The sequence below is a fragment of the Melitaea cinxia genome, chromosome 10 (genome assembly GCF_905220565.1).
Source record: "Melitaea cinxia chromosome 10, ilMelCinx1.1, whole genome shotgun sequence".
In the NCBI taxonomy this organism is placed as follows: Eukaryota; Metazoa; Arthropoda; class Insecta; order Lepidoptera; family Nymphalidae; genus Melitaea; species Melitaea cinxia.
Window position 1 is genome coordinate 4774416 of NC_059403.1, and position 23933 is coordinate 4798348.

The 23933-nt window shown below is 33.9% G+C and overlaps 3 protein-coding genes and 1 long non-coding RNA gene across 5 annotated transcripts; 2 read left to right on the forward strand and 2 right to left on the reverse strand.

Moving 5' to 3' along the window:
• Positions 1-239: 239 nt before the first annotated feature.
• Positions 240-3503, forward strand: LOC123656936 (innexin inx2-like). The gene is made up of 4 exons (XM_045592545.1): positions 240-544; positions 630-821; positions 1709-1848; positions 2663-3503. Exons 1-4 carry the CDS (start codon positions 292-294, stop codon positions 3191-3193), a joined length of 1116 nt encoding a protein of 371 aa, XP_045448501.1. The 5' UTR covers positions 240-291; the 3' UTR covers positions 3194-3503.
• Positions 3504-3512: 9 nt separating this feature from the next.
• On the reverse strand, positions 3513-10958 carry LOC123656937 (protein BUD31 homolog). Of its 2 annotated transcripts, none has more exons than XM_045592547.1 (3): positions 10857-10958; positions 5572-5680; positions 3513-4026 (listed from the first exon to the last, which is right to left on the reverse strand). In XM_045592547.1, the coding sequence occupies exons 2-3, from the start codon at positions 5663-5665 to the stop codon at positions 3686-3688; spliced, it is 435 nt and encodes a 144-aa protein (XP_045448503.1). In that variant the 5' UTR covers positions 5666-5680; positions 10857-10958; the 3' UTR covers positions 3513-3685. The 2 variants fall into 2 exon arrangements, with proteins under 2 accessions (XP_045448503.1, XP_045448502.1); XM_045592546.1 differs by lacking the exon at positions 10857-10958 and adding an exon at positions 5755-5917.
• On the reverse strand, positions 7603-11906 carry LOC123657189. Its single transcript, XM_045592767.1, has 3 exons — positions 11886-11906; positions 11085-11175; positions 7603-8025 (listed from the first exon to the last, which is right to left on the reverse strand). Exons 1-3 carry the CDS (start codon positions 11904-11906, stop codon positions 7637-7639), a joined length of 501 nt encoding a protein of 166 aa, XP_045448723.1. The 3' UTR covers positions 7603-7636.
• A 535-nt stretch (positions 11907-12441) lies between these two features.
• On the forward strand, positions 12442-12823 carry LOC123656939. The gene is made up of 2 exons (XR_006743624.1): positions 12442-12603; positions 12648-12823. It is a non-coding gene; the product is annotated as an uncharacterized LOC123656939 (long non-coding RNA).
• The last annotated feature ends 11110 nt before the right edge of the window (positions 12824-23933 follow it).

Below are 23933 nucleotides of genomic sequence, written 5' to 3' on the forward strand. Positions count from 1 at the left end.
TTGGCGAATTATTTAGTTGTTTGTTATATCCGGTAACGCCCTTAAACAAAAATTAGGTATCGCATAAAATCAAAACAGCCACTACACAAATTGAATCGTTTTCCGTCCTTCTAATTTTCCTGTTTAATTAGGCAACGTGGATTTTTAAGTGTTTTTAATTATTTATAGCGAATCTAGCGGGTAGTCAAAAATCTATTAGGATTTTAAATTAATTTAAGTATATCTTTGTGGTGCGGTCATCGCAGAGGAATAGCATTATCTTTCCACTTGTATAATATATAAACTATCACGATGATAGATCTTTTCATGCCTTTTCGTTCTTTTCTAAAATTTGAAAATGTTTGTACGGATAATAACGTTTTTCGAATGCATTATAAGTTTACTGTAATAATACTACTCGTGTTCACATTATTAGTTACTACGAAACAATTTTTTGGTGAACCTATACATTGTATGAGTGAAAGCGAAACAGAGGTTGATAAAGATGCCATTAACAGTTATTGCTGGATATATGGAACATATACATTGAAAAGTAGGCTTGTCGGTAAGTGAACATCATTTTATCCTCGTTAGTTGGTAATTTATTTATACATAGTTATTCTTTTTGTACAATTTTAATTTGTTTAAAGGTGTTGAGGGAAAGCATATGGCATATCCAGGCATAGGCCCTAATAAAAGTATAAACGATGAGCAGATAAGGCATACATATTACCAGTGGGTTTGCTTTGTGTTGCTGGGGCAAGCTGTTATGTTTTACACTCCACGCTATCTCTGGAAGATGTGGGAAGGAGGCAGACTGAAGGCATTAGCATCCGATTTAGGTATATTTTATGCATTATTGTATCTGATTAGGTATATTAAATGAAATATTCTTTAATAGTTTTCTATACACTAACTAAATGATTTCTTAATTCTTTATATACCACTAGGTTACACTGAAATTAAAATTAATACTAAACTCAGTTTTTAACTAGATTTAATTTGATAAGACAATAAAATATATGAAAACTAAGATCTGAAAAAAATTTAAACTTTAAAATGGAAATAATTGTGTTTGCAAGCAAACGAAAAAAAAACTGACTTCAATTACATCAACAAGTAATACAACGTAGATCGACGAAAAAATAGTCAAGTAACTACGCACTATCTAAGATTACTCAAAAAGTAGTTATCAGATCTCGATAAAATTTTAACCACATGATAAACATCAGCTTTTGATTAAATTAAAAATTATCAAAATCGGTACACCCAGTAAAAAGTTATGCGGATTTTCGAGAGTTTCCCTCGATTTCTCTGGGATCCCACCATCAGATACTGGTTTCCTTATCACGATACTAAACTAGGGATATCTCCTTTCCAACAAAAAAAGAATTATCAAAATTGGTGCATCCAGTAAAAAGTTATGTGGTATAATACAACGTAGGTCGACGAAAAAAGCGTCAAGTAAAAACGCATTATTAGATATAACTCGAAAAGTAGTTCTTAGATCTCAAATAAATTTAAATAGGACCAATTGGCACACACCACCTTTCGATTAAAAAAATTTTTGTCGAAATCGGTCCACACGATCAAAAGTTCTGATGTAACATACATAAAAAATAAATAAAAAAAATACAGTCGAATTGAGAACCTCCTCCTTTTTTGGAAGTCGGTTAAAAAGATTTAAGAGTAAAGACAAAGTACTTAATCTTATAATATTTTTGTTTAGCTAATCCAATGGTGACAAAGGACTGGTCAGAGTATAGGCGTGGAGAGCTGGTATCTTATCTGAGTTATACCAACTTATACACCCACAACATGTATGCCTTGCGCTACGCGTTCTGTGAGGTTCTAAACCTTATCAATGTGGTAAGTTTTCAAATTCTGTAAAATTAAGTGTCAAAAAATTAATATTAAATTTCAATATACTTATGTCTCGACTATTCTAATGACACATTTTTATTTATTTTATATATTTAATATTATTTACTGATCTGTATGGGGGTTCCCATGGATCTTTAAGTAGTATTTAAGTCGACAAGGACTAATACTCATTACTCTTAATACGGCATTTTGCTAATCTACACTAAACTTTAACATATTACAAATCTTCATTAATCACTCTGTTTGTTAGTGGATAAAAATATTTGGTGGTTTTTTAGTTTATCGCAAACAGACAGATACAGCAGAGGAGTTGGTTTTATATGTATTGTAATTCACCATTTTTTGAGAAATTTAAATGCATATACTTAGATATCCTTAAAAAAATAACCATTACAGCCTATTTTGTAGATTTATAAAAGAAGAATTGTTCCACCATGAATTGTTTCTTTGTATCTCAAATGGAAAAACCAGTGTTTTAAAAAATCTACACTAAAACTTTAACTAATAAATTTGCTCATTAATCATTTGAGTCACCAAAACCTTCATGAATCACTGTATAGTAGTGAAAACCGCATAAATATATATTTAATAGTTTTTAAGTTTATCACAAACACACCCACAGCCTGGGGTGACTTTATTTTATTATATGTTAAGATTTTATTAAACTTTTTATATTATGAATAGCCTCAGAATTACACTCCAGCCAATCCATATATATATTCAGTATTGTATGACAAATTTCAGTCAATCCACCAAATTATGTAGTTTTACCAAACTAAAATGATAATTTTGATTATAGGTTGGTCAAATCTTTCTATTGGATTTATTTTTGGGAGGAGCTTTTCGAAACTATGGTGCAGCAGTTGCAGCGTTTACACACATTCCTCGAGTTCCAACAAATTTTGTAGATTTTTCCTCTGTAAATCCTATGGATCAATTTTTTCCTAAGCTAACGAAGTGCTGGTTCAGAATATATGGTCCATCGGGCACGTTACAGTTAAAAGATCGTCTTTGTGTATTACCACTGAACATTGTAAATGAAAAAATTTTCATTATTCTGTGGTTTTGGCTCATTTTTCTCACTTTACTGTCTACTGCTGCAGTTTTTTTCCGTATCTTAGTATTTTGCCTGCCTCCTCTTCGCACATATATGATTATGGGCCAACTAAGACATGTTAAAAGACGTACTGTTTCAAAAATTGTTAAAAATATTGGATTTGGAGACTGGTTTATTGTTTACTTACTGGGCAAGAATATGAATCCTATTATATATAAAGATCTTATTTTAGAACTTTCTAAAGAATTAGGAAACAAACCTGTTACAGTTTGATATCTTTTTCTATTTAATTTTTAATACTGGTAAGAAACGGTACTTAAATCAATAAGATCAACAAAATGTTAAATAAGTATAGTCTCTTATTTTCAAATTGAATTTTCTAGATTGATTTTTTTGTGGCAATATGTTACTACTATTATATTTCTACTTATGTAGTAGGTAAGACTGTTTACTAACACAATTATAATTTTGGTTATATTACTATAAGCTGTAAAAGTATGTAAGTTTGGTTAAATATTTTGATTTAAGAATACATTTTAAGTTAATTTTTCTCTAATTCCAAATTTTCTATAATAAATAAAGAATTCTAAAATTATTTAAACTATTTTATTTTTTTTAACATTTACAGTTTGTATGAATTAAATCGCAAGTACAATACTTCGACCGTTATCACTTTTGTCATAGATTAATTTAAGTTTAGTCCAAACCCTCAATTTGTGAAAACCTTTCCCTGCTCATGAGACTTTTGTCCGTTAACTTTGCATGCTATCCAGAACATCCTCTGCAACCACAATGAACACATTCAACAATTCTTCCTTCCTCCAACTTGCTTTTTGGTACTCTGCATATGCAATTTGTGGCAAAATTTGTATCTCTAGTTTGTATACATCTCAAACAGCACAAATTTTCATAACCAGTCTTTTTCCACTTAGCAATTAAATTTGCATCTGCTATTTTCTCATTGAGACAGTACTGGTACAATTCTCTACTGATAGCTTTCCTTCTGTAGAATAAGTCGTAAATGTACCGAGACTTTTGATGATGTATTTTGAAAATAGGCCAAAGAGACTCCTGTTTCCTTTTTCCTTCATGCGGCTCTGTTTCAGCTGAAATTATTTTAATTATTTCTTTTAGTAATATTGTATTTATTAAAGCTTATAATAATGCTAAAAGGGGCCATCCAAATATAATAAGTCACACACACAATAAGTCACATAAATTTCACAATTTTTTGACTCCTCCCCCGTCCTTGTCATTGATGGTCACATTTTTGAGAACCTACTTATTGTTAGTGTACTTACCCTTCTTCACTAAGATGTCACATGTTTTACAATTTTACACCTATAAATTATTATATATTCAATTAAAACATCATTTTCGACATTATTATTTATTTCCATTTATATAATTTTTCTATATAATCATCTATCCAACATAAGTATGAAAGTTAGAATTATTTTAACACGAACAATTATATGCATTATACTAGCTGTACCTGCAACTTCGTCCACATCTTGGGTATTTACATTTTCAATGTGATTCTTTAAATTGGCATAACTTTTTTATTTATGAACCAATTGATATGAAACAAACAATAAATCTTAAGCTAAACTTGCCACAATATATTAGTAAAAATCACACCTAAATCGAATAAGCCGTTTCTGAAATTGGCGTGCACAAAAGCACAGACAAATAGACAAAAATTTTACCATCATTGTTTCGGTTGCTATTTGCATTGATAAAGGTCCCAATAATATTTTTTTCATATATCTTCCATGTACAGACAGCGATCCGTCACATTTTTATTATATGTATTGATTTAGAAATGTAATATCACAAAATTTGGACCCCTTGTCACCTTGTAATGTGACGTAATTTATAGATGGCCCCTAATGTTAAAATTAAGTCTTATTGTTAAAGTGTAAGAGTAAAAATTCTACGTAACTTGAAAGTTTTAGAAATAATTGTGTGATACAATAAACATTTAAAATAATATATGGAATAGTGATTCAAAGTAAATTTCTAATACAATGTTAATATTAACAACTTTTAAGGACAGTGAAAAAACTACAATTTCATACAGACAATACAATATTGATTGTTACATTCTTATTTATTTTATTTAGTTTTTTTAATCTATACAATTCTGATTAACTAAAATGATGCATCTCAATTTGCTCGTGAAAAACTTCATTTTAGGTTAATAATTCAACGATGGTATTCTGCATAAATGTTAATGTTGTTTAACATTCTAAGTATTTGTGTGATCTAGATATCTGACAAACGGTTTACTAGTGGAATCCCTAGTAATGAACTGTTTTAGCCTAAATGTACTGACTCAACTGAGGTAGGGCACAGTAGGAATTTCCTGCTCAAAATATGGAGCAGCCTGACTGGGGTAGTATCTCGACCTTACAGAAGATCACAGCTAAATAATACTGTTTTCAAGCAGTATTGTGTTCCTGTTGGTGAGTAAGGTGACCAGAGCTCCTGGAGGGGACTGGGAATTTGGTCGGCAACGCGCTTGCAATGCTTCTGGTGTTGCAGGCGTCTATAAGCTACGGTAATCTCTTACCATCAGGTGAGCCGTACGCTTGTTTGCCGACCTAGTGATATTAAAATAAAAAATGATGTACAAGTAATTGATTTACCTTCACGCATTTTCTGTTCCAATTCCTCCAGTGTTGGTTCTATTAATTCCCAGCCATCGGGCGGTGGTTTTCGACTACGACGTACTTTAGGCATCGTTTCAGATGAATACTGAAAATAAATCGAAATATATGTGAAGTTACCTCGTTTGTAAGTAAAGTTTTAGAAATATAAATAACACCTACTGAAAGTCAAAAGTAGAAAAACTAGCTATAATGTTTTGTTTCTTAAATGCAATAATGCTTATATTTCAACAACGTTGTTTTTAAAGCTTTATATAAATCAAACGTTTTAACGTAGTGGTTGTAAAATGTGAACTCGCATCCAAACAATTTTAAACTTCAATGTCACACTGACAGTCTAAGACAGATTATGGAGAGTAAAAGTACCGTAAAACGAAGTGAAAAGGTACGAATTGGAAGTTCGTACGTATTTGAATATTTATTAGGTATTTTTCAAACTTTTATAACCTTGAAATGCAATATTTACAGCTAATATAATATCAAAGTATCCTACATAATCTGAAACTAATAATATCTAATAAAAAACACATTAAAACAAAGTTAAACTTAATCATTGCTTGTTACTTACTACTCAATAATTGAAACTGATGACCCTGTCCCAATTCATACCTAGTATTTTGTAAATGTGGGGTAAAAACAAATAAATGTAAAACTCAATAAGTGGTAGAAAATTAAATTCTTATATTACTGCAACTTTACATTTACTTTTTCTATCTACATAACTACAATATCTTGCGAAGGATTCTAAATCCACCGTATATTTCCTTACAACAATCTAAAATAGCAATTACTAGCTTCGAGTTTTGTAACCCTTGTCAATAGTAGTAGGAGATCCGAACTAGAGATGAATTTCACCCATCTGCTTATGAATAAAAATTATTTTCTATATTTATTTTAGCGTAGTAGAAAAAGAAAGGGCTGACTAAAAATTTCTGGCCAAGTTACATTTAATTCAAAATTGTAATATTAAGTTTAATTTAAAAATACACCTACGAGCTTAAATAATACAGTTTGTACGGTCTACCGACAGTATGAAGCCAGTAGAAAATACAAACATTGGGTTTCCTATTATTTTCCTGGCATAACTAATGGATTGGCAGGTATAAACAGTTATTTTACTATACATAATTATATTGTTCTAGTTACTTTCACTCACAATAAATAGTTTAAGCAATAAATTGTATCAAAATAAGCGCTGTTTCATTGCGAATACGATGACATAGGCTGCCTGCTAAAAGTTTGTTTTGAATTACGGTTGACGAATATAATATAGGCGGGCCAGGAATTTTCCAGCCAACCCTTTCGCGAATTGTCTGTAACCTACTAAAGAAGATACTTATTTAATTTTTATGCATTATAGTCCAGTCATTACGTCGGAAAAATCGGGTTAGAAATGCAAATGAACCGAGAAAGCCAAATTTTGGATATTACGTGGGGGATGGCTAGAAAAGCTTAAGTTCAAATTGTCGACCAAAATAACCTTGTGGGTTTTCCGCCATCTTGAAAAAAGGGTTAAACTCAGTTTTTTTATCATAACTCGGTTCCCCGTTGAGATACGAAAATTTTTATAGAATACTTTTTTGTTGCTCTTTTTATGATCTACAATTAAGGTCCTATACATTTTTCACGTATCGATCATCGTTATCGAGATATCGTTAAAAAAAGCCACAAATTTTGGGAGAAAAAATTGTTTTTCACTATTTCCTTTTTTCTCGTGAAAAATATCGAAAAATGTTTGAAATAAAACTTGTAGAGCCTGTTCAGACCTATAAATTCGTTTTTAATTTTTCATTTTCGAGAAAAATTACGACCTCTAGCGCGCCGCAAAGTAAGTAAGACTGTGCCCGGTGTCGATTTAGTCGCTCGCACGGTTGTATCCACAACGTAAAAATGAATGAATTATTTGCTTAAGGGAATTATTTTTAAGGGAATTATTGGTTAAGGGAATTATTGCTATACGAAATAAATGAATAAACTAGCCAAATTATAAATCAAAAACATGAAATTTATTAATCAAAAAATTTTTATGCAGCAAAAATAATAATTACACGTAGTCATTATTGTCACACGTTTTTCTCCGTTTTGATGGTCCTGGCTGCTGTTGAAGTTCCTCCTCGGTACACTCTTCGAGTCGTGTAAATTCTTCAATCGCAGGAAATGATGCTGTGACGGTCGAAAATTCGTAATCTTCATCTTCGTAATCGTCGTTGAATAATATCTCGACTTTGGCGACATTGTCGCATGTCTGTCCACTGCAGTGCAGGCAAATAACAGAGCAACTAATTCCTGCTTTCCTGCACCCACAAGCAGCCCCACACTTTCCTTTACATTTGCACGAAATTAGTTTTAAAAGTTCAGGTGGAGCGGGTGCGGCTGTGGTGCAAATTGGCTCAAGCCCGTAATTCGTCTGTCGCCAACCCCATTCCTGAGGATCTAAAAAAGTATTCTATAAAAATTTTCGTATCTCAACGGGGAACCGAGTTATGATAAAAAAACTGAGTTTAACCCTTTTTTCAAGATGGCGGAAAACCCACAAGGTTATTTTGGTCGACAATTTGAACTTAAGCTTTTCTAGCCATCCCCCACGTAATATCCAAAATTTGGCTTTCTCGGTTCATTTGCATTTCCAAATGTATATAATGACTGGACTATTAAACAGATGGGTGAAGATCACGTCTAGTTTTAATCTTAGATTATGTACAAGACAAAACTTAAACAAATGAGTAGGTACTAATTGAAGGGTCTACTGCATTATGAAACAATGTCCAAAAATGTTTATGTTGTCAATAGTTGCGATACTGCCAATTGTTGAAAAAGTATGACGATGTGGCATGTCATGCAGTTTTATATTTTATGAAATGAATGTACACTGAACAAAACACACTATGCAAAATTTTTACCACCGTTTGAATGTTACACTACATTCACTTTTCACTGAAGCAATCGCTTTCGCAATTATTGGGGATAACTTAAAAAGTACTCGTCAGATCTTTATATATACTAGCCTATACTAATATTATAAAGCTAAAGAGTTTGTTTATTTGAACGCATCAATATCAATTACCTCCATCACCTCCACACAATTACCGAGAAAGGCTTTAAGCTTTAAAACATTATAGTACGTTTTTCCTCTAAATAACACAGGTGAAATTGTGAAGCACAGCTATTATAATATATGACTATTATTATAATTATTTATAGGTGTTACTGTTGTAGAGCCGACACAACTGTCTTTGGCGATTTTATATTTATTGCACATCACATACAAGACCACCGTTCATTACATCAAGTACCACAAGGACCACCTTTGGGGTCTTGTGTTAATATGGATCAATCAATCAATCAAATCGATCAGTTCAGCCTATTGCAGTCCACTGCTGGACATAGGCCTCCCCAAATTCGCGCCAGACATCCCGGTTTTCCGCGATCCTCATCCAGCCTACACTGGCAATCTTACGTTGATCGTCGGTCAGACGGGCCGGAGGACGTCCCACGCCGCGTTTGCCAAGACGCGGTCTCCACTCCAGGACCCGTCTGCTCCAACGGCCATCGGTCCTGCGACACAGATGACCAACCCACTGCCACTTCAACTTGCTAATTCTGTGGACTATGTCGGTTACTTTCGTTATCTCGCGGATAGTCGTATTTCTAATCCTATCTTTGAGAGAAACCCCAAGCATAGCCCGTTCCATTGCACGTTGAGCGACTTTAAACTTGTGGACCAGTCCCTTCGTCAGTGTCCACGTCTCGGCTCCCATATATATAATATGAATAATTTAATAAATTCTTGTTTTAATATTTAATTATCCTTTAATATGAGTTCAACATTAACACACATTACTGTTACTATACAATTCTTACAGTTACTATAGGTACTATTCTTACTACTACTTACTATTCTATTATACTAAAATACCGTCATGCATATTACCGTTACTAAATTTGCGAAAAAAGGTACAGTCTTCTTATTTTACATTGTAAATTACTAAACTGACTCTTCGTAAATTGTAAAAACGATCAATATTAACATTCCTTCTGGAGTTCTAAGACACAGATTAATTATCTTAATTTATTTAGACCAATCAAGCAAATTGCAACTTCGGTAGACCTGCAAATGAGGTAAACTATTGTACCTAAATACTATTTAGTATTTGCAATTTTAAATTAGTTAATAAATTTTTATATTTTAAACATTTTGTATATTACTCAAATCAAATTCACACCTTTTAAGTTCTTTTATAGAATATTGTATCGTATATTTTCACAATATTAATTTTTAATAGATGTTTTTTTAAGTGATAAAACTTTCGATATAAAAATTACAAAAAAAGGATTATAATTTAGTTAGTATTGTGTTACTTTTTACAAATTAAAGCTCTATGGGGCTTAAAACCCGGTGTTTATTATATTCTCTAAAATTATCGCTTCAGCCAGTAAAATCCCACTGCTGGGCATAGGCCTCATTCCCCACGTAGGAGAAGGATCAGAGCAAACTCCACTATGCTGCTGTACTGTGGATTGGCAGGTATACTCCCTACTATGAGTAACGACCGCTATCAGGTGTACATGATAACAACCGGGACCGACATCTTAACGTGCTCTCCGAGGCACGGTAGGGAAAACCACAAGATCTAGCAACCAGACCGGAAATAAATATTTGTATAAACACCAATATTCACTTCGAGCGGTAATCGAACCCGCGACCGTCGGTGTTAGGTGCCGCCGACACGGCACACGCACCATTACACCAGAGCAGCAGGCAATCGCCAATTAAAAATATATTGATCTAACTTTTTTTTCTGCATTTGAAATACATAGGGTAGGTATCTATATAAATTTAACAAATCGAACCGAAATTATATGTTATCGAAATAAAATTTACCTTTATTCAGACAAAATTAAAACGTAAGCGTAAGTTTATACATTTTTAATTAATCTCATTAGCAAACGCGTACGCGGTGCTCTTTATAAATAAAACGTAATTCGCATAAACATTTTCCGACCAACAACGCAACAAATCGACACTTAACATTAGCTTTCGATAAATCAAACATTCACCTAACATACAAGACATTCCATAATTTTGACTCAATCGATTGGCGAATATTAAGTATAGTTTTCAATGACCGTCATAACATTTTACCTGTTTAGTGTGTATGAATAACGGGGCTACCTACCTATACGACATTCAACGTACATTTCATGTTCCTTTCTAACGAACGGATATTGTTAAGAATAGAAAGAGAGAAGTATAGTAAGTTTACCAGTGTTGGAATGCGGTGCGTTCGGCGCTCGCGCAACCTCAACACAACCAGTCAGCAGTCTTCTATTCACCCGCGACACCACCGTAGCCGCTACGCAGTTCGTTTTACGAGAATATGTGTGAAATTAGTTACAACAGTGTTTGTTGATAAGTGTTGTGACCATAGTGTTCAAGCTTTGTGTTATGAAGTCTAGCTGACGGAAGTCGAAGGAAGTTCGGGTTTATTTACCTGTGAGTAAATTAGCGTACGTGTCGGTGACGTTGTGCTTTTTTACTCCTGGAGTCCTTGTCTTATGACTTGTTCTATGATGCGACAAATTCTAGTACAAACTTTATATGGGCTATGTGTACCCGCATATTAAACAGTTTGCAGCTTCGTACTTTACTAAGTACTCAATAGATTACCTAGCGTACTTAACTTGGTTGCTATTTTTGAGAGGGAATTTATTTCATACTTTTACCAATTTCAATCTCCGTAGACAATTCTTTGGTGGATAGGTTCTTCCTAGATTTTCCTAGAAAAATATAATACAAACCTACCGCCCGAGGTCGTTAATGATTGACATTATAATCGATAGAAACTATTGCTTTGTGCATTGACCCACATAGTATGTAAGTATGCATATGAAATTAAATTGTAATCGAGCTTTGCTATCAGCTAACCCTGTAGTAATTATTCACATTGAACAAACAAAAAAGATAATATGAAGGTATTATGAAAATAATCACTTTCATTTACACAGATCGAGGTCACTAACAAACTGATAGAACTTCGATTAAATTTCTTCATGATTTATTGATACATTATTAAAAAATATATATTATAAATAATATATACTTAAAGTAAATATAACTTATAAAAGCTAGTTTTATTAAAAAGCTAATTATACAAGCTAGTATTGTATAAATAATATTGGTTAAAGTTGTTTGTTTAATATCTCTCATCATGGAAATTACCTGTTTAAATTATTTATTATTATTTTTTGCGTCTGATATGTCATTCGCATTTACGGCTGCAGTATTTTTTTACTTTAAGGGTCTGTCTTACCATTTGTGGATAAAGGTTATCCTGCACATAAGTTACGATTAAACTTTAATAGCAGCAGATAGAATAGGCCATTAAAACTTGTTTCACCTCAATTAACAAAGTACAAGCTATATATACACATTTGCGAATAGAAATACAGTGAAATTCGAGAGTAAAAAGAATAATACATCGAAAACTTATTTATTTTATCTGTTGTGTATCGTCATCCGTCAAATAGCGTTATTTCACAACGGGCAAAACAGCCCCTAAATGCAATAAAACTTACCACGCTAAATTGTGTAATAAAACGTAGTAGTTGCGTTCCTATTCCTATTCCTGGATATTCTGTAGGAATACTTATGACCCTTACTATAAAATTTTGGCCTCGACCTGTATATTGACTTACGCTTACGCTTCAGCCTGTAATGTCCCACTACTGGGCATAGGCCTCTTTCTCCATGTAGGAGAAGGATCAGAGCTTAACCCACCACGCTGCTCCAATGCAGGTTGATTATGGATTGACGGATATATTCCCTACTATTAGTAACGATCGTTGTCAAGGTGTACATGATAACAACCGGGACCCGCAACCGCCAGCGCCACAGGCACAATCCATAGCTGTGACCGTTGCGCCAACGCGGTATATTGACTTAATTGGTCATTAAAACATAACCACTCTGTAAAATCTGACTACCAGACAACGTGGAGAACCTACCAAAATGTCGAAAAATGTATACAATACACATAAAAATAAAAAGTGCATAGCGTCCAATGGAAAAGTCGACAACTTCTAATGCATAAACACGACACTCGCTCACGATTCTCTTCATAGCTAACAATATAATTATTTTCTAATCAAAAAATGAAGAAAAAACAGAAAGCAAGTTACGGTCAATTATGTTTGCCTTGTACATAAAAAAAATCAAAATTTACGACATTACTAGCAATATTAGAAAAAATGTAGATACTAGATACATTAACATTTTTGAAGTAAAACTTCTTTATGCACGCTTGACTTGGCAAGTAAGCTAGTGAATGTGTGACGAGAGCATTACGAAAAGTGTGATCGGGCGAGGCGAACGGGTGTTGAGAGGGATAAGATAGATAAGTAAGTGAAGTTAGAAAGAGAGTTAGGTTTTGTAAGTTTTACTTCAGTCGTGTGGTCTAAAGCGTACTCGTTTTTTTTAATGTTGCCATGCTCAAAGCTAATCTTAAGCTGTGGTATCCAATGGGCATCGACCATCGTCCAATCTGAACGAAACTCGCCAACAAAACCCTTAAAATAAGTTTGCTGGTATAGATTCACAGTCAAATTGGTTTACCAACAGGTACCGAAGTTAAATGATTGGAGGCAATTATGTTTTCACGTTAAAACATAATTATGAAGTAACAATAATTACAAAACATCAATTTCATTGTCTGATCGTTACTTAACTGCTTTTAATTGATAATTTAATACTCGGAAATTGGCCGTTTAAGTGCCCATACTGTAACAAATTATAACATATTTTGCTAATTTATAAAAGTCATATAATAAAAGTAATTAATGTTATAGATGTTATTCATAAATAATCAGAATAAATTATTTTTTAAATGTAACAAAAAATCTTTATAACATTAACGTACTGCGAGACATTGCTGAATCGCACTAGCGTATTGTACTAACAACACGAGTAATGTATCGTAGGATGGTCAGCCGCTGAATCGAGTATGTATCCTACTAATATTATAAACGCGAAAGTTTGTATGTATGGATGTATGGATGTTTGTTCCTCTTTCACGCAAAAACTACCGAATGGATTTTATTGAAAGTTCACAGTAATATAGCTTATACGTTAGAATAACACATGGGCTATAATTTTTTGAGATAGTGTGTGAATTCTCCAAAATATAACGATAATTGTCAAGTACCTAAGTCGGAAAAAAATCTGCCATCTACGAGCTATTCTGGCGTACACTGCAAAAACTGTTACATGTATATAATGAAAGAAAACTGTTCATTTTGATTAGTCCTACAAAAAGTCCTCGACAGCATATATCTATCTTTTATGAGTAAGCCATTATCACCAAAACAGTGAACCATAAATGCAATAAAAATTGATAATACATTTCTAATGCACATTTGGTAGTAACAAATTGATTTTTATATCAAAATAAACACTTTTATTAAACTTCGTATTTTACACCAAATCATTTAGACGATAATAAATCTATACAAATAAATAAAATTGGAGTGTCTGTTTGTAATATTAAAATAACCGCTTTATACTAAATACACATGGATATATATATATATATATATATATATATATATATATATATATATATATATATATATATATATATATATATATATGTATATATATATGTATATATATATTTTTTTAGGAGAAACAAACTTATTTATTTAAAAAAAAAAGAAACCGAACACTTAACTTCTATTTATTACTCATTTTTACAAATATAACAATTATCACAAAAATTAACCTTAACCACTAACTTAATCGAAAATAATGACCGAGAATTACAATTTAAATTAACCAAGCAAACAACCGTTACTTTGAATATAAAAATGATCAACGCACTCGTCATGAAACAACGACCTATCGTTCCGAAAGCCGAGAAGCAAAAGAGCCCTCTGAACGGGTAGGGACTGCTTTTATTGACGTTTTTGCATGACGTTACAAAACGTATTAGCGGGTAGGGAACTATTTTTATTAACACTGTTGCATGACGTCACGAAACGTATTAAAATAATCGAGATTATGCTAACACGGCCTCTCCTGACCGTGCGCCGTCCCCGGTGCACATTTTCACCACGAGCGCTGGCTAGTCGGTGGACACTGATAAGAACTCGAGCTCGCCGTCTCCAGGGAGAACTCCTGGGGAAGCAGTAGCGGGAGCCGTCGAAGGCCCAAGCTGAGCATTGTCACATTCGTCGTCTGTAGCAGACTCTGTTCACGAGAAATAAATAACAAAATATGAGTTTAATCAACAGTTGGCACAGAGGCAGCATTACACGATACTTACTATGTGATCAACGGACAGAGGCAGTATTACGCGATATTCACTATGTGATCAACGGACAGAGGCAGTATTACGCGATATCCATCATGTGATCCAGGGACAGAGGCAGTATTACGCGATATCCACTATGTGATCCAGGGACAGAGGCAGTATTACGCGATATCCCTTGGGCAGAGGCTGTATTACGCAATACCCATCACACAACATTTACTTTATCTTACGGGCAGAGGCAGTATTACGCGATACCCACGTTGTGATCCAGGGACAGAGGCAGTATTACGCGATATCCCTTGGGCAGAGGCTGTATTACGCAATACCCATCACACAACATTTACTTTACCTTACGGGCAGAGGCAGTACTACGCAATACCCACTATGTGATCCAGGGACAGAGGCAGTATTACGCGATATCCACTATGTGATCCAGGGACAGAGGCAGTATTACGCGATATCCACTATGTAATCAACGGACAGAGGCAGTATTACGCAATATCCCTTGGGCAGAGGCTGTATTACGCAATACCCATCACACAACATTTACTTTATCTTACGGGCAGAGGCAGTATTACGCGATACCCATGATGTGATCCAGGGACAGAGGCAGTATTACGCGATATCCCTTGGGCAGAGGCTGTATTACGCAATACCCATCACAGAAAGCAGACAGAGGCAGTATTACGCTTGTCTCAAATAACAAAACGGTCATTTTGTCACGTCGTGCCAGCAACGTGGAGGTGCCATCGCACGTGTACAGCTCCGCACCACACCGCACCCATATACGGAGCCACCACACGCATGACTACACCGACACGCGTGACCACACGTAGAGGCATCTCACATACCACACTATTCATGTACATTGCTGTAAAATACGGCAATTGGTTAGCTTGCTAATTCATGAAAAATATAGCAATGTAAATATAGTACTGTGTGGCTACGGTACTAAGGAACATAGCCACCCCCTCTTTTTCCACGGGTGTCGTAAGAGGCGACCAAGGGACAACACAGTTCCGCCACCATCATGGAACCCAAAAAACCGACCGGTGGCGGGACAACCATCCAACCGCTGGCCCCGAAATACACAGGCCGAAGATAGGCAGCAGCGCGCCCGGTGTGACAAAGCTAGCCCCGCGGCCACGAACCCGCCTGTCCAGCGTGGTGACCACGGGCAAAACACACGAGTTCACGCCACGCTTGGCGTAAACTTGTGGAGGCCCATGTCCAGCAGTGGACTGTATAGGCTGTAATGATAATGATAGCAGAGGCTTCACGCTTGCTTACCCGTACTGCTACCATGGCGGTGTATACCAACCGCTATCGAAGAATACGAAGCACGTGTCCGGCGTCCACTCGCCGAGCCACTGAACCATGTGTTCAGAGGCTGCTCGTATCGTCTTACCATAGGAGCCTGCCAGCAACTTCAACTCGTATCGGTTATGCGGGAGTGCGCTAAGCACACTAAGTGCTTGCTAGATTTTAATCACAAAGACAAGGTCCTCTACAGCAAAGATTCGCCGTTTCTTAATAATTTGGCAATACAGATATAGCCTGTAAGACCTAGAAATTGGTTAACCTGTCTTGCGTTGGTAGGCTTCGGTGACTGAATAAGTGCCTCAATTTTACTAAAGCTCTGCCTCACCTGACCTTGGTAAATTAATCAACCAAGATATTCTACCTGTTTCTAAAAAGATACTCGACTTAAAGCTGCTTCACGTTCTATCCTGCATCACACAATCATTTAACCACGACTGCGCTTCATCCCGTAAACAACTACCCACACGACCTAAACTCGCGACAGAAATTGAACGACGAACGATCATTACCTACTGGTCCACTCGTTTAATCAAATTTCGGCATCGCCCTTAAAACAATTAGCGACTCGCGATAAGCCCTCAAAATCTTCTCTATAACACGTCTACTTCACGTCAACTTCACTATACTACGCTCTAAAATTGTGTACAGCTGGATCAAAATTTGATACATAACTCTGCGGCTCTCGTGGACGCATCGTTCTCCACTACAGATACGTTACCAGTTTCGTACGTAAGTTTGCAACAAATTTCGTGATGAGTTGACTGACGATTGCTCGGTAGCAGACAGAAGAGTCGTAATCGCATTTATCGTATGATTAATTGAACTACTATCACTGCGCGAACGATATCTACCCGAAAGTAACGAATACTCACTGCTACTGCGTGATAACCGTTCGCGATTCTCCGAACACAGCCTGCGTGGTCGCAGGGAACGTTCAGTAAGTTGACACGGCGCCCACTCGCGACCATTGCACACACCTGAGATAACCTTTCATCGTCAGATTCACTTCGCAATCTATGACGACGGCGATGTACCCGTGACGACCTATTGCGCGTTTGTTCGTTCCTTATAGATTTACCGCGGGACTGCCTATTTTCACGGCTAGGAGTCCTACCTGATCGACTATGTAAACACGAACCGCACGATCGTGAACGGGGCATGACGATTTCAAATTAACGGCTGTTTGCTTATGAAGTGGTGTCGTAAGGAGCAATCCCACTTCTGATTTTAGGAGAAACAAACTTATTTATTTAAAAAAAAAAAAAGAAACCGAACACTTAACTTCTATTTATTACTCATTTTTACAAATATAACAATTATCACAAAAATTAACCTTAACCACTAACTTAATCGAAAATAATGACCGAGAATTACAATTTAAATTAACCAAGCAAACAACCGTTACTTTGAATATAAAAATGATCAACGCACTCGTCATGAAACAACGACCTATCGTTCCGAAAGCCGAGAAGCAAAAGAGCCCTCTGAACGGGTAGGGACTGCTTTTATTGACGTTTTTGCATGACGTTACAAAACGTATTAGCGGGTAGGGAACTATTTTTATTAACACTGTTGCATGACGTCACGAAACGTATTAAAATAATCGAGATTATGCTAACAATATATATATATATATATATATATATATATATATATATATATATATATATATATATATATACACATATACACGGTACATAATCGAGATTATGCTAACAATATATATATATATATATATATATATATATATATATATATATATACATATACACGGTACATATACCAAAATAACATTTTTTACAATTTTTGTCTGTCTGTCTGTTTGTTCCAGCTAATCTCTGAAACGGCTGGACCGATTTTGACAGGACATTCATTGGCAGATACCTGATGTAGCAAGGAGTAACTAAAGCTACTTTTATTTTATAAATTTATTTATTTTATAACCCGGCGAACTGCACAATAACTTTTTGTAAAATTTCACGCGGACGAAGTCGCGGGCACAGCTAGCATCTATATAAATAAAAATGAATGTTGCTAAGCGCATAACTCGAGAACATAGATCAAGTAAAAAAAGGTAGATAACGCACCTAGAACAGAAAACTGAAGCCACTTTTTTAAAGATGTGTGAGTGAGTGAAGTGTTGACACCTTTTAAAAAAAGTCCCTAAATTTTTTATTAAACAATTAATTTAATATAGGTAAAATGGGTATGTGAAAATAAAAACCTGTTTATAGTTTTAAATAAATTTACTAAAAATAAAACAAAAAATCGGTAGAATAAAAAAAAAATATATTCGTAAGATAATCGTATGAATGGACACTTCCTATCCCCTCTGTTTATCTCTTTTCAGTTTGCAGTCGGTTTTTTTTTAACTATTTTTCTTAAATCTAGAATCCTTTATGTTGTATAAGTTTTTTAAATTTTTGTCGCTTAGAACTCAGAGTCATCGTCATTGTTTGCATTTTACTAATATGATGTAGTTTTATGTTCAAATATTTTTCAATCACTAATCGTATTAAATTGACTTTATGCGCATGGCCAGCATAATCGTGGTCATTTTTTCAGTCTTACAGCCGCTACCCATTCACCTCTTATTAAAATATTCGTTAGAAACCTAAAATCATGAAATTTGATAGTAAAATATGGGTACCTAGTTTACTCAAAAATTGTAAAAAGTTAAAACATAAAACAAACGAGTTAATAATTCATAAATATATTTTGATTTTTTTATTTTCAATTTATGTAACATAAAATAACACGAGAAAAAAAAAAAACAATAACTATGTCTACTTTTTACTTAATTATTTTTCTGATTGCGTACAATTTACTTACCCACATTTTGGGGTATTGAAAAAAAGAACTACTGGCAACACTCCCGTGGTACGTCATTTCGTGACATTGAAATTATAAGTTCCGAATAACCTCAATATTATTTTGGAATAACAATAAATTTAAAGTTTTATATGTTCTTACGTGTGAAACGATATTCCTTCAGATTTTTTGTTTACTTTGGTATTGTTTTTGCACCACTTAATCACAGAAGACGGCATTTTATAAGCAAAGTTACTGTATGAAGCCTCGTGACATACTAACGAAAATGAGCGTAGTTTGATGCATATGTGTGCGTGAGCGCGTGTATTTACTTGAAGGAGCCGAGTTTTGTGGCTTCACTAACAACAAAGGCCGCGCATTATCTACTTTTTTTTACTATATCTATGCTCGAGAATGGCTCGACCAAATCGGCTTATTTATTTTTTGTATGTTTCTTAAGACCCACGAAAGGTTTTGATCCTTAAAAAAAATATTTTTTAAACATTAAAGAAATTAATTTTTACTATTAACTTTTGACGGAACGAAGTCTGTCCGAGCAGTTAGTATATAATAATTATACTATATTATATCTGTCTCCATGAAAATTGTTTTGCTTTTGTTTTTCTTAAATATAAGTAATAACACCTTGCAACGGCGTATTTACTTTGTAAGCCCCGTAGTGTAGATGTGGTTTTTGGACTTATTTTACTAATTGAAAAATGATTTACCAAGAGGATTAAAAGGTGAGATTTTTTTATTACAAAGAGAGATTTAAAACAGATTTTCAATTATGACTATAGCTTAATCGAAACTTAATTTGAGTTTAATTTCAACTCGCATATGATTACGTTTCGTGGTATAAAAAAAGCTAAAATTATAAGCCGCAAAAAATTCTTGTACCTACAGATGATGAATCATACTGTATTGTAACCTTTCTTGACAGCCAATACAAAGGTCATGGCTCTCAATTAATGTCAGATAATAAATTATTATTGAATGAAGATTTTTTGAGTTGTTTGAGAATCGAAACTTATACCATATTTGTTATTATTTTAACAAATATTCGTACTTATATTATATTCGCAAATTTATCTTCAGTCAGTCAGTCAGTTCAGCCTATCGCAGTCCATCCACTGCTGGACATAGCCCTCAACAAGTTCGCGCCAAAAATGGCGTGAACTTGTGTGTTTGGCCCATATTCACCACGCTGGGCAGGCGGGTTGGTGACCGCAGGGCTGGCTTTGTCGCACCGAAGATGCTGCTGCCCGTCTTCGGTCTACGTATTTCAAAGTCAGCAGTTGGGTGGTTATCCCGCCATCGATCGGCTTTTTAAGTTTCAAGGTGTTCGTGGAACTGTTTAATTTATAAGGAGTAATTGTGAGGTTTTTCTAAAAAGGGAGTCAAACATCTTAACCTTAGCGTATTAATATGTATGATACTTAGTTCGACAAATAACAAACGTATGCTTAAAAAGTTTTACATTTTTGAATATTAATATTGTTTAATAAACTATAGTATAAAAGAAACCTATTTTTATGGAGAAGCGTTAAAACAACGGTGTTAACGTGATGAATTTGGTAGAAAGCCGCGATTCTGCCAATAATGGAAAAGTGTTCTAACGGATTTCTCCGATACATCTTACGAGCGATATACGTCAACGCGACTCCTGCACGCATTTTTTCTAAATTGATTTTTGATAACACTTAACAACTTTGCTGATTAGAAATTACCGATTTTACGTCAATTATAAATCTGTGTGGGTTTTAATTGGTCTAAAATATGATTTCCATGAAACAGAATTACTACAAAAATATTTATCAAAGATGATTATAAAATTTGATATATTTACAGATAAATGTTAAATATGTGTTGCCATCAAAATATTTTTATTTGAAAGAGATTAAATTAAACTAGCATGACAAGTCAACGGATAAAAAAATGATAAAAACAAGTCCTATAAATATAATATAATACCTACTTGGCCATTTGGCGCGAATTCTCGTTGTCTTCCAAAGCTTTTTAATATATATATATGTATATATATATATCTTAATATATATAAATCTCGTGTCACAATGTTTGTCCTCAATGGACTCCTAAACTACTTAACCGATTTTAGTCAAATTTGCACACCGTGTGCAGTTTGATCCAACTTAAAAGATAGGCTATATTTTATTTTGATATATTATGTTATTATTATATTTCAGAAAAAAATAAGGTGATACGAAGTTCGTTAGGTCAGCTAGTATATATATATATATATATATATATATATACATATACATATATAATGTGTATTCATCTCGATGAATACATAATAATAATAATCAGTAATTTAGTATTAAAAATACATTAACTAATACTAGTACTTGAAAATATTATATCCTTATAATAAAATTATACATAATATACAATGATCTATGACACACTAAGTTCACTCCAAGTCCAAAATAGCACAAATGCCCCGACAACCATTAAGTTATTCAGCGACTTCACTCTGTAATGTTCAACAGTTTACGCATTTAATGCACGTAGTTTAAACCCGGAACATGCTCAAGAATGAAACTAAGGACATCCTATTCTACTTTCTGCTTTGACATATTATATTTGAATAAAATACCTTTATTTTAGTTAATATATTATATGTAAAGTGTATATTCAACGGTGTTGTAATTACTGTTTTTTGTTTAATAAATAAAACCTGAAAATATAAATCGTCATTTAATTTTATTAAGCAGTTCCGTTCGATACTTTTGCTATGTTAGTAAATAGTAATAAATTATTATTACAAAGTAGCTGACCCGACAAACGTCGTCTGCGCAATTTTCTTGACTTTTCTTCCCGCAAAAATTTCGCCTAAATATTAAAATAAAAAAAATTGTCGAGCCAGCCATTTTCGAGTTTTGTGCTAAGCAAAACATTTAGCGATTTACTTTTATTAGTATAGGTAATTAACTGACGTAAGAAACAAGATATACTTTGACGTCGTTTTATTAACCGACTTCCAAAAAGGAGGAGGTTCTCAATTCGACTGTATTTTTTTTTTATGTATGTTACATCAGAACTTTTGACCGGGTAGACCGATTTCGACAAATTTTGTTTTAATCGAAAGGTGGTGTGTGCCAATTGGTCCCATTTGAATTTATTTGAGATCTAATTACTACTTTTCGAGTTATATCTAATAATGCGTTTTTACTTGACGCTTTTTTCGTCGCCCTACGTTGTATTATACCGCATAACTTTCTACTGGATGTACCGATTTTGATAATTCTTTTTTTGTTAGAAAGGTGATATCCCTAGTTTGGTACCGTGATAAGGAAACCAGGATCTGATGATGGGATCCCAGAGAAATCGAGGGAAACTCGAAAATCCGTAATAACTTTTTACTGGGTGTACCGATTTTAATTAAGCTGATGTTTATCATGTGGTCACATATAAATTTTATCGAGATCTGATAATTACTTTTTGAGTAATCTTTGATAACGCGTAGTTGCTTGACTATTTTTTCGTCGATCTACGTTGTATTACTTGTCAATGTAATTGAAGTCGGTTTTTTTTTCGTTTGCGAGCAAACACAATTATGTTATGGTAGTTAATATTGTTTAGCTATTTATTTATTTATTTTTACGTTTTTTGCTATCTCCTTTACGTTGGTTGCCTGAAAAAAGCTTGCTCTTTTGCGATAAGATCGCTTGTTGAACGTAGTTCCTTTTTAATATCTAAACAATAGGTTAGATATAAAAGAATAAGGTAAGTAGACAAACGACAACAAGGTAAGGCCTTACCTTAACGAGTTAATAAATAAATAAACATTCGTAAATAAATAATGTTCATTTAGCTGAATATAAGTGCTAATGAACAATTTACTGCTCTAAACAGGACGGAATTTAAAAACTACAAATGCAGAAGAATCATCAGGCAGTCAAAAAAAGCCTCTGCCAAACAACTTCACTTCTAGTTTTAAGCAGTCATTTATTGTTTTGCTTGAATGATGGCTTGCTAACTCAATGATGTCATTATTACGCTCGATACCAATCATAACGTGAATAGCTTTTTATGAATGCGGATTTTATATTATTTTATAGCTTAAACTCTTTATTAGAATCAATTTTGTAAAAGCTTTTTTAAAGTTCGTGACTGTATAAGGATTGTGTGAAGGTTGATAGTAATAAATTATAAAAATCAAACGCAGTGTGTATAAGATAAGAGATACAAAGCAAATATTATATAGATATGTAAACATAAGTGAACAAAGATTATTATAATAAGCTATAAAAAGACAAAATACCTATTTATATTTTATTTTTAACTTTGGCACACTTCTACAATCTGCGCGTCGTTCTTGAAATGATTATCATTTAGTATATTTAACAAAACTACGATTGAAAAAAAGAATTTCAATTACGCAAGTGTGAGTACGAGTTTTTTGTAAATAGCTATTCAAAGTATGGGAAAAGGTGCTTTAACGCACTGATCCTAATATAACAAACAAAAGTAGGCCTTTAGGCGTCGGAAGTGACCGGCTCTGATGATGCGTACCGTTAACAGATTAACAATTGAACTAATGAGCTTCTAAAATTCAAGATGAAAACATTTCAAATGTCATATTATTGCTAATAAAAATTTCTAAATACTAAAATAATAAAAATCTTGTGTCACGGTGTATATGATCGCACTCACCCGTAACGACTGGATGGATTTTTATAATTTCTTTTTGTGCATATTTGGTAACTATGAGATTAGGTCAAAAAGTAAATTTCATATCGGTAGGTGATTAGGGTCGTGAATCCATGAATAAGAGTGTCTGTATCCAGATTGTTTTTCTTTTCAAACTTCACGCCCGGAACAGTTGTCAAGGCAACGTCTTTCGGGTCAGGTAGTAATAAATATGATTTCTGC